This window comes from Prionailurus viverrinus, chromosome E3, assembly GCF_022837055.1.
Source record: "Prionailurus viverrinus isolate Anna chromosome E3, UM_Priviv_1.0, whole genome shotgun sequence".
NCBI lineage: Eukaryota > Metazoa > Chordata > Mammalia > Carnivora > Felidae > Prionailurus > Prionailurus viverrinus.
In genome coordinates, this window is record NC_062576.1 from 6383458 (window position 1) to 6397271 (window position 13814).

The window sequence follows — 13814 nt, forward strand, 5'->3', positions numbered from 1 at the left end:
TCTTGTATCTCTCCTTGGCTTTCTTGGTCCTGATAGTCAATGCTGTAAGGTTTATTTTAGATCATTCCTCAGTGTCTCTCCGTTAATGTCTTTTCCAGCAGACTTGTAAGCTCCCTGATAATGCCTATGTTTCTGGGTGCCTCCAAGGCATTAATTAATAGCAGATTATTTTCTGTGTGTTGGGTGTCAGGCCCAAGTTGCTTTTTAATTGTTGTTTGTATGTCAGGAAGTCCAGAGCATAGCCCACAGTCATTTCTGTGCTGTGCCCCTTGGTCTCTTCAATGATTACTTTTTTTTCTTTATGTTTAATTTATTTTTGAGAGAGAGCATGAGTTGGGGAGGGTCAGAGAGAGAGGGAGGCTCAGAATCTGAAGCAGGCTCCAGGCTCCAAGCTGTCAGCACAGAGCCCGATGCCGGGCTCGAACTCATGAACCACAAGATCATGACCTGTGCCGAAGTTGGATGCTTAACCGACGGGGCACCCAGCCCTCCCTAATTTTTTAAAACAAGGAACCTGATGGTGATTTTCATTTTAAACTAATGCATTTTTGAGTTATGACCGAGAAAATCTGAAAAGAATACTGTTTATAACGGAAATAATTCAGAAAAATCACCTTAGTGTGAATTAGACCACTTAGTTTACAAGTAATTGCAACTTAACAGAAGTTGGTCTAAAGTACCAGTGCTGGCAAATTAGTCGGAGAAGAGCAAGTCTCATATCGTTTCATTCATAGGAGGTCTTTAAGATACAAAACAGATGAACATAAGGGAAGGGAAACAAAAATAACATAAAAACAGGGAGGGGGACAAAACATAAGATACTCTTAAATATAGAGAACAAACAGAGGGTTGCTGGAGGGGTTTTGTGGGGGGTGGGATGGGCTAAATGGGTAAGGGGCACTAAGGAATCTACTCCTGAAATCATTGTTGCACTATATGCTAACTAATTTGGATGAAAATTTAAAAATAAATAAGTTATTAATTAAAAAGTTTTTTCAGAAAGGAAAAAAAAAAGTACCAGCGTGGGCTTTTATTGAGCTCCTGACCTCTGGTTTGAAAACAAGGTAGTTTAGGGGTGCCTGGCTGTTAGAGTTGGTAGAGTATGCAAGTCTTGATCCTCAGTCTCATGCGTTTGAGCCCCATGTTGGGTGCAGAGACTACTAAAAACATAAAAAAGTTTTAGGGGCGCCTGGGTGGCTCGGTCGGTTAAGCATCCGACTCATGATCTTAGCTCAGGTCATGATCTCGCTGTCATGAGCTCGAACCCTGCATGGGGCTCTGCGCTGACAGTGCAGAGCCCACTTGGGATCCTCTCTTTCCCTCTCTCTCTCTGCCCCTTCCCTGCTTGCACAGGCGCACGCTCACTCTCACTCTCTCCCTAAAAATAAATAAACTTAAGTGTTTTAAAAATGAGGTAGTTTTGGGGCGCCTGGGTGGCTCAGTCGGTTAAGCGTCCGACTTCGGCTCAGGTCATGATCTCACAGTTTGTGAGTTCGAGCCCCGCATCGGGCTCTGTGCTGACAGCTCAGAGCCTGGAGCCTGTTTCCGATCTTGTGTCTCCCTCTCTCTGACCCTCCCCTGTTCATGCTCTGTCTCTCCCTGTCTCAAAAATAAATAAAACGTTAAAAAAAATTAAAAAAAAAATGAGGTAGTTTTGCCATTTGAGGGACAAGAACGTCCATGGAAATAACCTTGACTTTCTCCCATGCCTGCTGCCTCTCTTTCAGGTCCTTTCCTGCTTCCTTGCTACCAGGTGGGCAGCCAGCCCAGCACAGCCATGTTCCACAGTGAAGAAAATGGGTCCAAAGGAATGGATCCCTTGGTCCTAATTGATGCAATAGCCATTTGCATGGCATACGAGGAAAAGGAGCTTTGCAAGATTGGAGAGGTGGCACTAGCTGTGATATTTGATGTTGCCAGTATCATCCTGGGCTCAAAGGAGAGGGTAAGGAAAGACTGAGAAGCATCTGCTCTTTTGGGGGTGTTTGTGCCTGCGGGTAGGCTGGAAACTGGTGGTTTAAGAGTTGCAGTAACATGATAGTTTGTGCTTCTGTTTTTCTCCCCAGGCGTGCCAGCTGCCTCTGTTTTCTTACATCGTAGAACGCTTGTGTGCGTGTTGCTATGAGCAGGCCTGGTATGCAAAGCTGGGGGGTGTGGTGTCCATTAAATTTCTCATGGAGCGGCTGCCTCTCACTTGGGTTCTCCAGAACCAGCAGACGTTCCTCAAAGCGCTTCTCTTTGTCATGATGGACTTGACTGGAGAGGTAGGTAATGGGTGGTCCCAAACCTAACCAAGCTGTTCCAGAAACTGATTTGCCTGGAGAATAGTTAGTATGAGGCAGTTCTGGAAATGGGCTCTCCTAGCAGCTCAGATTTCGTTATGGCATCTTTAATAAAAGGACAGGTCAGAACCACCATAGGCTCTCCCTGGTTGTCTAAATATCTGTCTGCCTTGCTAAGGAATGGTCACAGGCCAGAGTACATAACACGGCACATCTCTCTGTAAAGGGAAACAATACTTCTCACTCTTGCCATAGAGCTAAATAGTGCAGGTGCTGCAGGAGTTTCTGTGGAAGCTGCATTTTTCTGAACCTATGTGCAGGTGTAACTCGAACAAATAGAATACAGCGGGCGTTGCCAGCTCGTCTGTCGCGTAAATATAAGGAGTGTGTCCAGATCTGCATTTTCTTTTCTGAGTGACCTATGGAAATTGTAGGAAGGCGACTTGGTCCCTGAAGTACTGAACGGGGGTTGTTAAATTAGCTGGTGCAGGGGGTGCAGGTGCTCAGCCACAGCCCTTTTCGTTCTGAGGAGTCCCTGGCCTGCAGGTTTCCAACGGGGCGGTTGCCATGGCAAAGACCACCCTGGAGCAGCTTCTGATGAGGTGTGCGACACCTTTAAAAGATGAAGAGAGAGCCGAAGAGATCGTGGCAGCTCAGGAGAAGTCCTTTCACCACGTGACACATGACTTGGTTCGAGAAGTCACCTCTCCAAATTCCACTGTGAGAAAACAGGCCATGCATTCCCTGCAGGTCTTAGCCCAGGTCACTGGGAAAAGTGTGACAGTGATCATGGAGCCCCATAAAGAGGTGAGATTTCTGCCACTGGAATTAGGATCATTTGAGCAAAACTTTTGAGGCAGTTTTCCTTCAAATCTGACTTGAAGGTGATGTATGACTGGGAACTGTGTGTCCACCTCACAGAGTGCTACCAGGACGTGCTCTCTCTGATCTCAGAGGCAGAAAGCGGCGTGCTTGTATCAGTGGCTATACTCGTAGTTGTCAGTGTCAGGAGAACAGAGGGCCCATTTCCTGGGTCTCTGTAGTACAGTCCGGTCACTCTTGTTTTAAGAGCGGTGACTCTAGAGACTCAGGAGGTAAACGTATTTGACACGTAACTATCTATGATCCGGTGTTCGCGCACGGAACCTCCCCTCCCTTCCCTAACTAAAGGACGTTCGTGATAACTTTTTATCTCGTGGTTCTCAAATTGGTAATTATTCTTGAGTACTGTGAGGAGCAGTATTAGCACAACTGGTCAGTAGTGCTTCCTCCTTTCCTCTCCCAGGTCCTCCAGGATATGGTCCCACCCAAGAAGCATTTGCTCAGACACCAGCCTGCCAATGCGCAGATTGGCCTGATGGAGGGGAACACGTTCTGTACCACGCTACAGCCCAGGCTCTTCACAATGGATCTTAACGTGGTGGAACATAAGGTGTTCTACACAGAGGTAGGGGGGTGGTGGTGCGGCGTGGTGTGGATGGTGATGACGTGTGTCTGGTAGCCTGTCTTTGTGCGCAAAGACTGGTCAGGCAGCATTCAGAGAAGGCATAGGTGGCGACCACAGGTAACCAGCCATAACCTGGCCCAGCACGCCGCACAGGTACGTACGTGACAGGCCTGGTGACCAGAGATGTTCAACCACGTGTGGCTGTTTTCCGAGTCCGTAGAACCGTGTGAGCCCTCTACGAGGAACCTTGCTGTCCAGGGCCTTAAAGATGTCATCTAGAGAAAGATGTACCATCTGCTCTGATCACCGTCATCAGCTGGTGCCCTGAGCAAGACTGGCTCAGAGCAAGGGCCGGTTTATTGAATATGTTCATCACTTAAGAATGCGCCATGCACCGTGGAGAACCTACTTCACAGGAATGCCTTTATTTAGCCCTGATGGCACTCCATGAAATACAGATACTGATGATCCTCATCTTGGGCAGTGGCAGATGGCATCTTAACAAGTGTTTGTCTCTGTAAACATCCCAGTATGGGGTGACATTAGACAGTGAGAAACAAATTGAACTATAGATACAGTCAAATTCTAAGCATTAATTCTTAGAATACAATGTTGGTCTGGGGATCAGTCTCTAGACTGATCTTTTTTAAGACCTGAATCATACTCTGGAGGCATTATCAGAGTAAACTGAGGCAAAGGTCATAAGCAAGTTTTTTCAGTCCACACTAAGTTTGAATTTCCAGGTATGAAAAATTTGCCTCGAGTTTTTAAGTCCTGTGTATTTGCTTGGACGTACGATTGTATGATCACGTGGTCTAGCTTTGATCTTTTATACCTTGTTGCGTCCCTTGTGTAAGAGTCGATGCTCATATGACCTGTCCAAGGTTCTAGGAGAGCCACCAGAGGATGGGAGGAAGTTTCCTTTTGGTGGATCCAGGTAGATGTGTTTTAACCCATGTGGAAAATTCCTCACCGAGGCTTAAGACCAGATCCTTAAGTAGTGCTGGGAGATAAATCTCAGGAAATGTGTCTGGTTTCCCAAGTGCTAATCAGTGTACCAGCTGCATCAAAACATGTGAGGATCTTTTGAAAAATAGAGACTCTGGAGTCCTCTCCCTGGAAGTTTGGGGTCAGACCTACAAATCTACCATCTGCAAGCTTCCCCCAGCTTCCCGGGTGATTCTGGTACATGTCATGTTCAGAACTCACTCTGTCTAGATGTAGATACAGATACAGTTGTCTGTATGTGTGTGTGCACACATGTGTTTTATATGAGGAGAGTAGTACTGATGGAGTGGAATAGGGTGGTGGCTTGAAGTGCTTTCAACTCTCTGTCCTTTTTGTGCTGTTTTAAATCTTTTACTAGGTAGGAATCTTTAAGGGAAAAACGGTAAAGTTAATACTGTTTTTTTAAGATGTAAATAGAAGGGGAAAATAGTAGAACCCCATATGTGGTATTTTAGGTATTAGACGTATAAATATATACTGGCTTGTGATAAAATGTCCAGAAACATAAAACATAGCTACAGGAATCTCTGACTAATGGTATTCCCAGTGACTTTCAACTTCTTTCTTTATGCACTTTTCTGTACTTGGCGGGGGGGCAAACAAGTATCACCACTGAAATGCTGAATTATAGAGCACACACGATTGTCGAGCACTGGCCCGAGGCATGGGGAAGCAGCTCTGAATAAGGAGGAAGATGTACCTGCCACCATGATATCTGCAGTTCACGTGGTCCCCTGTGTAGAGAAAAAAGGTTACGGTATCAGAGTGGGTGAGAAAATGTCTCATTTCACTACTGAGGCTGACTTGAGTTTGCTTTAGAAGGAAACTCAGTCCCATTTGGTATTAAATTCTCTAGGATTTGAATTTAGTTCGTTGATTGTGGTGTGTGTGTGTAAGATTGCTGTGTTCTGTTATTCTCAAGGTTATTGTGTCTTGACAGGAAGAGCAGGCTAAAATTATTGTATCTTTCACAGCTGTTAAATTTATGTGAGGCTGAGGACTCCGCTTTAACAAAGCTGCCTTGTTACAAAAGCCTTCCGTCACTCGTACCTCTGCGAATTGCAGCGTTGAGTAAGTTAATCCAAATTAAGTCATGAGTATGAAGATGCAGGGAGACAGTGGCTTTTTCTGTTTTTTTTTAATTTATTTATTTGAATTCAAGTTAGTTAACGTACAGTGGCGTATTGGTTGCAGGAGTAGAACCAACAAGTGCCCTCCTTAATGCCCATCACCCATTTAGCCCATCCCCCACCCACTGCCCCTCCAGTAACCCCCAGTTCTCTATATTTAAGAATCTCTTACGGTTTGCCACCTTCTCTGTTTTTATCTTATTTTTCCTTGGGGTTTTTTTTTTTTTTTTGATCTTTTTTAAGGTGGAATCAAAAAACTTGTGTTTGTAGGAGAACGTAGGGTAGTCAAGCTTCCAAGACTCCAGACACATCCAAATGAGGCGCTGCACGTGGCAGTCTGCCTTTCTTCAAAAAAAAAAAAAAAACAAAACAAGTATTTGTGAAACTACATAATGAGATGTCAATAGATTATATCAATTGTTAGGATTTAAATAATTTTTTACTCTTATAAATGATGCATTTTACTCTATAATAATTAACTCTATTCTGTAGTTCTGTCATGACTCTGATACTCTGGTTTAAGAATTGTCATAGCTCTGGGGGCACCTGGGTGGCTCGGTCAGTTAAGCGACCAACTTCAGCTCAGGTCATGATCTCACAGTCCGTGAGTTTGAGCCCCTGTCAGTCTCTGCGTTGACAGCTCAGAGCCTGGAGCCTGCTTCGGATTTGTGTCTCCCTCTCTCTCTCTGCCCCTCCCCTGCTCATGCTCTGTCTTTCTCCGTCTCAAAAATAAATAAAAAAGCATTAAAAAGAGAAAAGTATTGTCATAGCTTTCATATATTGCCATTTGCACCCGAATCAGAGTATACAGTAAGATTTACTACAACCTGTATAGGCTTCTCAGTGGCTCCATAGCATTTGAGACTCCTGCCACCTCTGGGCTTTTGTGAGGAACGTCAGTTAACACTGTTGAATTTTTACTCCTTTGAATTCTCACTTAGAAGCATGGTCCCCCCCCCCCCCCCTTCTTTTTCTTTCTTTCTTTCTTTCTTTCTTTCTTTCTTTCTTTCTTTTCTTTCTTTCTTTCCTTCTTTCTTCCTTCCTTCCTTCCTTCCTTCCTTTCTTTCTTCTCTTTTTTGATATATAAATACCCAGTACGAGTTTTTTTTTTTTTAGTTGACTTTTTCTCTTGCTCTGTTGGGTTTTACGTTCCTAATAAAACATTGCCAGAACCTTCCTTGAGTTAGGGGTAGAGGAGGTAAGAGGCAGACCATTATACCTGCATTTGAGCAAGGGGCTGGTGACACAGCAGGTGGGAGTGAGGGGGATGCTCCGCAGCCACGGTTGGAATCTTTGCTTGTGTCGGGATTGCTTTCTCTGCATGCTTTTCATTCCTGTTGGCTAATAACAGGCATTACTCTTGGATGTTATCTCTCAGCTAACATGTGGGATTAATGTGTGTCCCCTTTTCTTTTTTTTTTTTCAACGTTTATTTATTTTTGGGACAGAGAGAGACAGAGCATGAACGGGGGAGGGCAGAGAGAGAGGGAGACACAGAATCGGAAACAGGCTCCAGGCTCTGAGCTATCAGCCCAGAGCCTGACGCGGGGCTCGAACTCACGGACCGCGAGATCATGACCTGGCTGAAGTCGGACGCTTAACCGACTGCGCCACCCAGGCGCCCCATATGTGTCCCCTTTTCTATGAATATTTGCATTTTCACAGCCTTTAACTCCCCAAGATGGGAGGAGGCTGCCTGGTCAGACATGGATAGTGGAAGAGAAGTCGGGCTGTGTGTGTGTATTCCCTTCACCACTAGAGTTCAGGGCCAGCCCTCTGTCAATTCAGCATGCGTCTGCTTACACTCAGCCATGCTCTCACCCCATGTGAGGATGGGGGAAGTGGTGTCAGTGCACACTCCCTCTTTTCCCCCTCCAGCCCTTCTTCCTTCTATCTGGACCGGGTAATATTTATCATGGCCTTTCTGACAGGCTGTTGACTTCCCTCCTAGATAACCCTGAACATGTACGTGAGCTAGAAGACCATGTATTCCTTTGTCTTTCTTGAGGTCGGACACTTGGGAGGTGGTTCAGTGATTCATAGTTTGTGTTGATTGGTAAGAGCCTTTAGACAAGGAAATTACTCATATAATTTTCAGGTTAATAATGAAATTGTATTGATCTGTCTCCCTAAAGATGCGCTTGCTGCCTGCAACTACCTTCCTCAGTCCAGGGAGAAGATCATCGCTGCCCTCTTCAAGGCCCTGAATTCCACGAATAGTGAGCTGCAGGAGGCTGGAGAAGCCTGTATGAGAAAGGTGAGTGAGTGCGTGTGTGTGCGCGCACACATGGGTGTGAGTTCTGCCTTTAGGTTTATCCTGTTCACCTCATTTGTGTGCCTGGAAATCTCTGTTTCGTACACACTGCACTCTGATAACGTCTCTATTTGTTTCATGGTCCTCATGAGCCTTTTAAAATAATAAATAGTAATGAGCAGTCACGTTCATGTCATCATAAACTTCCAGAACGTATATGGTTAATATTCCATTTTCCAAGGAAAACACACACTTGTTGCTAGAGCTGAATGAGCTCATTCTGTTTTAAAGTATATTTTGTTAACTGTTTTCCTTTGTAACCTTTTTTTTTTTTTTTTAATAGTTTTTGGAAGGTGCTACCATAGAAGTGGATCAAATCCATACACATATGCGGCCTTTGTTGATGATGCTGGGGGATTATCGAAGCCTGACACTGAATGTCGTGAATCGTCTCACTTCAGTTACCAGGCTCTTCCCAAACTCCTTCAATGATAAATTTTGTGATCAGATGATGGTAAGCCAAATGCATAAATACTCTCTAATCGGCCTGAAATTTTAAGTTATTTTTTTTAAGTAATACATATACGTGGTTTAAAATTCAAAAAGCATGAAAGGGGGAGGCACCTGGGTGTTGAGCACCCAACTCTTGATTTCAGCTCAGGTCATGATCTCACCATTCGTGAGTTCGAGCCCCTTGTCAGGCTCCAAACTGATCACACAGAGCCTCCTTGGGGTTCTCTCTCCCTCTCTCCCTCCCCCTCCCCTGCTTGCATGCATGCGTGTTCTTTCTCTCAAAAATAAATAGACATTGGGGTGCCTGGGTGGCTCAGTCGGTTGAGTGTCTTACTTTGGCCCAGGTCACGATATTACGGTTCGTAGGTTCGAGCCCTGCATCCGGGCTCTGTGCTGACAGCTCAGAGCCTGGAGCCTGCTTCGGATTCCGTGTCTCCCTCTCTCTCTGCCCCTCCCCTGCTTGTGTTCTCACTTTGTCTCTCTCAAAAATAAATAAACATTTAAAAAATAAATAAGTACCAAATGAATATCTTCTCGATTTTGTAAATAAATATATAGGTAGGGAGGGAGGGAGGTAGGTAGGTAGATAGATAGATAGATAGATAGATAGATAGATAGATAGATAGACAGACATTAAGAAAAAACAAGAAAGGGTTATTGTGAAAGACCCCCCTCGTTCCTGTCCTCCAGTGGCCGCCTCCAGTTCCTGTGTTAACAGTTTCCTGTATGTCCCTTAGAGATGTTTTATACTCATAATAGGACATAGGTATATTTTTTTGTTTCCCTCAAAAGGAAGCACAACGTATACACAGTTGTTACTTTTTTTTACGACTCATCATTTCAGATGAGAACATGAAGTGCTTCTTTCTTCTACTCCTTTCTCCTATTCCCTTACGTGACGTGCCCTAATTTGTCTCACTGTTCCCCTGCTGAGGAATATCTAGGTTGTTCCCAGTCTTCTGCTGTTACGTAGACAGTGATATAGTGGAACATGTGTAAGAACTTTTGAAGTATTTTGGGTTTTTAGAAATACCAAGGAAATAATTATGCAAATAAAAATACCTGTTTGACCCTGTTTAAATTTGAAGCATAAGCAGTTGAAGGAGGTTCAACTATTAACTTTCGTATATGTTCAGTTTTGCTCCTGGAAAGTAGACGGTTGCAAATAACTTCGGGTTTCGTGGCACATTACTGCAAATGTGCATGTACTTGGCATGCTTCTTTTTTAAGTAGCCTTTGACCATTTAGATACCTCAAAATATTGAAGGTATTCGTTTTGGTTTTGGCACAGGTTTTCCGCAGCCGTAGACAGGTACAGATAGAGCGTGTGTGGGGTGCAGATGTGTGAGGACCACACAGCTTTTACCTCATGTGTGGTTTCTTCATATCTGCAGACCCCGAAACAGCGAACAATTACCAAAACACCTACCTGGGAATTGGTAGCATTATGGTTGGTCCTAAAAATTGTAGCTGCTGCCCTATTGGAGTAGAACTGGGAAACAGGGCATTACATGGAAATAACATTTTCCAGATTGGAAGCTGCCTTCCCGTTAAGCTTCCAAGCGTAACACACACCCCCCTACCAGTTTACGTCCGTACAGACATTCACAGATGTGGTTCTAGTAAATGAAGTTGTATCGCCTCCTAACGAGAGCATGTCAGATACGCTCTTTATCTTGCGTCACGTCACAGCTCTTGGCACACTTGTGTGTGAGATCCGTGCGTATTCTCAGTGTCTCTGCATTTCTCTCACTGCTCAGCTGTCCTCTTTCGCTGCTTTTGCAGGCCTGCAGGAAGCAATGTGTTTGTGATCCGTTGGTTGTTTTACAGCCAGTCTGATCCTTCAGATTTGCTGTGAACTGAGAATTCATTTGGTGAACATCACTACCCAGACCTTTTAGAACAGCGTGAAGAGACTTACTACCTCACAGCCTGTAGTTCCTGACTTAGGCCCGGAGTCTTTTTCCCGGAAGTCAAATCCGTGGGTTTGTGTTTCTGGTTTGTGTAGGGGATCACCCCTCCCCCTGCTCTGGCATTACAGCTGCTTTCAGAATGGTGAAAATTTCTCTAGGAGCAGAGAGTGTTGATGTACTTGGATACAGAAAGACCGAAGCTGCTGTTGGTGTGGCCGTGTTCATCTGACGCCCACCTTGCCAGAGACCAGCCTGCGTCCACGCCAACTCTGCTTTCATGTTCCCGGCATGGGTCTCCTGATGTGCCCGTGCCTGCTGCTCTCGGGCAGGGCTGGTACGCTGGTCCAGGACAGACACATTTGCCCTTCTGTGTATGTTCTTCAGAGCTGCGTTCCATCACTGAGCCTTCGTCTTGCCACACATAATCCGCTTTTGAGGCAAACGGCTCAAGCCCTCGGTATAATTTTACGAGCGAAGACACCTCAGTGTGTAGGATAGGCATTCATGATAACCACCTTAAAAATTTTGGTGATTAGTATCTTTCCAGGAATTTTACTGGCAGAATGTTGTTAGCTTAGTGTATTTAATTTCTTTGAAAGTATGTGTATTTTTGTGTTTCTCACTGCCTGTTCTTGGGAGCACTGGCTCTATAAGTGTTTAGGTGTATTCATATCATCCGTCCCCAAGCCTCTTTTATCCCGGAGTCTCCTTTAAAACAGCTAGTTAATTCCCCGCAGGGCGTCAGTGTTTGAAGGACAAGTTTGGACAGTGTGGGACAGTGAAGATAGTTGAGTTATTTGGATGCTCTTGGGCTTTTAGCTATAGGTTCTGAGTGCTTACCTGCCAGGTTTTGCCGGCCACTGTGGCTGGGAGGCTGGCCGCCATACGTCCAGGCCGGGCCAGAGTTGCACCAGGCTCGGGGATCCCCCTCTTCTCGAGCTCTTGCCGCAGAACACAGAATCTTATTATTAGCTCGCAAAGGTTGCCCTTGCCCTGCACAGAATAGAATTGCTCCGTATTTGCACTAATTGTACAGCCTCTGACTAGATGGGATCCATGATCATCTCCCAGCCCACCCCCCGCACCCACCTTGTGCCCCCTCCTGCTCAGCCAGACATTATTCGTGGCTTCAGGGCCTTTATCTCTCCTCTCCTCTGCCTGGTGTGCTCTTCCCTTGTGCTTCTGGAGTGTCTGCCTCAGCAGGGCCCTCCCTGACCTTGACCCCCTTATCTGGCTGATGCCTGTTCCTCTTTGACAACCCCTTGCCGTGACTGTTCATGGCAGGCACCTGTGTATTTTACCTTATTCTCCCCACCGGAACCGAAGCCGGAACAAGGAGGGATGATGTCCGCTTCCTTCTCCACAGGGTGCCTTGCCTGGCGCCTGGCTCCTTGAGGTGCTCATGAACAGCTTCAGGGCAAAGGGACGTGGTAGTGAGAGGGTAGCAGTAAAATCCCAACGTCAGAATGGCCGGGTTTCGGGACGTTTTCCACTCTACCAGCGTAAACTCAGCCTTCTAGAAGTGACGCAAATGCCAACTGCTCTCTTCTCCAGTTCAGTGGTTGGGCCATTTCAAACATGAATGCTGCTGTCCTCACATTGAATATGACGGAAATTCATGGTTACATATGAACTTCCGCCTAAGAACAGCAAGGCCTTGAAATGATCCTGTGTGAGGCAAAAATGTTTAAGAATGTGTTTTTTTTTTCAACAGCAACATCTACGAAAGTGGATGGAAGTGGTGGTCCTCACCCATAAAGGGGGCCAGAGGAGCGACGGAAACGTGAGTGACTTCTTCGCTTCTGGGCAGGGCAGCTGTGCCCGGCACTGCTGTTCCCAGTGTTAGTGTCAGAGCAGTGCTTTTAATTAAGACGCCGGTCAGAAATCTAGTCTATAGGAACTGTTGACCATATTTTATTAGCATTACGTTTTGCCTTTATTTTTCTGGATGATTGAACATTCCTTTTTATGTTTCTTTAAAATCTCTTGTTTGCTTTAATATGACATTTTCATTGATGAGAATTCTGGGAAGCTTGAAATGTTAGTCTTTTAATTCTAGTCTTGCTTTAAAGTGTATTTTCTAGACTGTTCTTGGCAGCTGCTGTTTGCATGGTGGTGCATTCCTCAGCTGTTGTTTTCCATTGCTTTCCATCATCATTGCCTCGTAAAACTAAGTATAGATTTTAGGACTTGAAACAGTAAGGATAATGCAGTAAAGCATCACATAAGTACTGGTGTGTATGTTTATGGGTCTCAATCCTCCACCCCAGCTATTTGCCAAAAATCAAATGGCCAGTACTTCGAAACACATTTTTATGACTTTAAGTTAAATATTTTTACATGTCTGACGTTGGTCATTCTAAGACTTTGCTCTTAAAAATAACGGTTCTTGCTGTTTTGAATCTAATTTGTATATGTTAATATTCTTCTCAAATATTTTTTAAGTTGATGATTGTCCTATCGGTAGGATCATGTTTTCCCTAAGTTCCTGTTACACCTGGTGAAATTGTACGGCAGTGTCCTAAGGAGGGAATGCTAGAGCTCTTCAGAGGCGTGATCAACGTGGCTTTCTGTATTCTGTATTCTGTGCCTGTTTGTTGGATGCTGTGTTTCATCCCAACTTGAATTTTTTTTTTTTTTTGGCTTTATTATGCTTTGTTTTGACCATTCCGTGTCAAGGTGTTTTGTTTATGTAAGTCTTGATTCCTGCTGCTTCTAAACAGCCAGCTGAGCAAAACTAATCCAGGATTCCAAACTTTCTAGGAGCGTTAATACCACCATAATAACCTCTTTGAAGGTTTGTTATCGGTATACACAGGGGAATATCAGGAACTCTTGGTGGGGGAGAGCAGAGTGGGTTTTAAAAGCCTAAACTCTTGGGAGTAGGTACGGGTACCTCTATTGTTTTTCCTCCCCATCTCTCAATCTGCTAGGTATTTTTGCTCTAAATTTTTTATATTTGTTTTATAATAGGCTGTTAATTCCCCGAAGCACACGATTCTAGAATAAACGTTTAAAAACCTAAGGGGCAGGTGAATTACTTCCATTAGATCAGAAAGATTCCATAAAGTTTGACGGAAGTCATTTGGAGGGCTCGTTGGATGGGGCAGTGGGCAGGGGGCGGAGCTGTGGGCCTCGGGAGATCCTCCAGCTCCTGTGGGAAACATGGTGACCATCCATCCTGGGAGCGTGCTCCTGGCAGGCCTGGGAACACCCAGCTCTGCAGGTGCGGCCTCAGGCCATGGTGTTTGGGGTCTACCTGCATCG

General features: G+C 44.9%; 1 protein-coding gene across 11 annotated transcripts in view; it reads left to right on the forward strand.

Moving 5' to 3' along the window:
* TRRAP (transformation/transcription domain associated protein) overlaps positions 1-13814 on the forward strand; it is a 119633-nt gene that overhangs the window by 38561 nt on the left and 67258 nt on the right. For 10 of the 11 annotated variants that reach the window (XM_047837443.1, XM_047837451.1, XM_047837449.1 and 7 more), the window contains exons 24-31: positions 1728-1945; positions 2067-2264; positions 2829-3089; positions 3568-3729; positions 5712-5808; positions 8003-8124; positions 8465-8635; positions 12262-12330. In XM_047837443.1, the coding sequence (XP_047693399.1) occupies positions 1728-1945; positions 2067-2264; positions 2829-3089; positions 3568-3729; positions 5712-5808; positions 8003-8124; positions 8465-8635; positions 12262-12330 (1298 nt within the window). The remainder of the gene's footprint in view (positions 1-1727; positions 1946-2066; positions 2265-2828; positions 3090-3567; positions 3730-5711; positions 5809-8002; positions 8125-8464; positions 8636-12261; positions 12331-13814) is intronic. The other variant, XM_047837448.1, reaches the window with a different exon arrangement.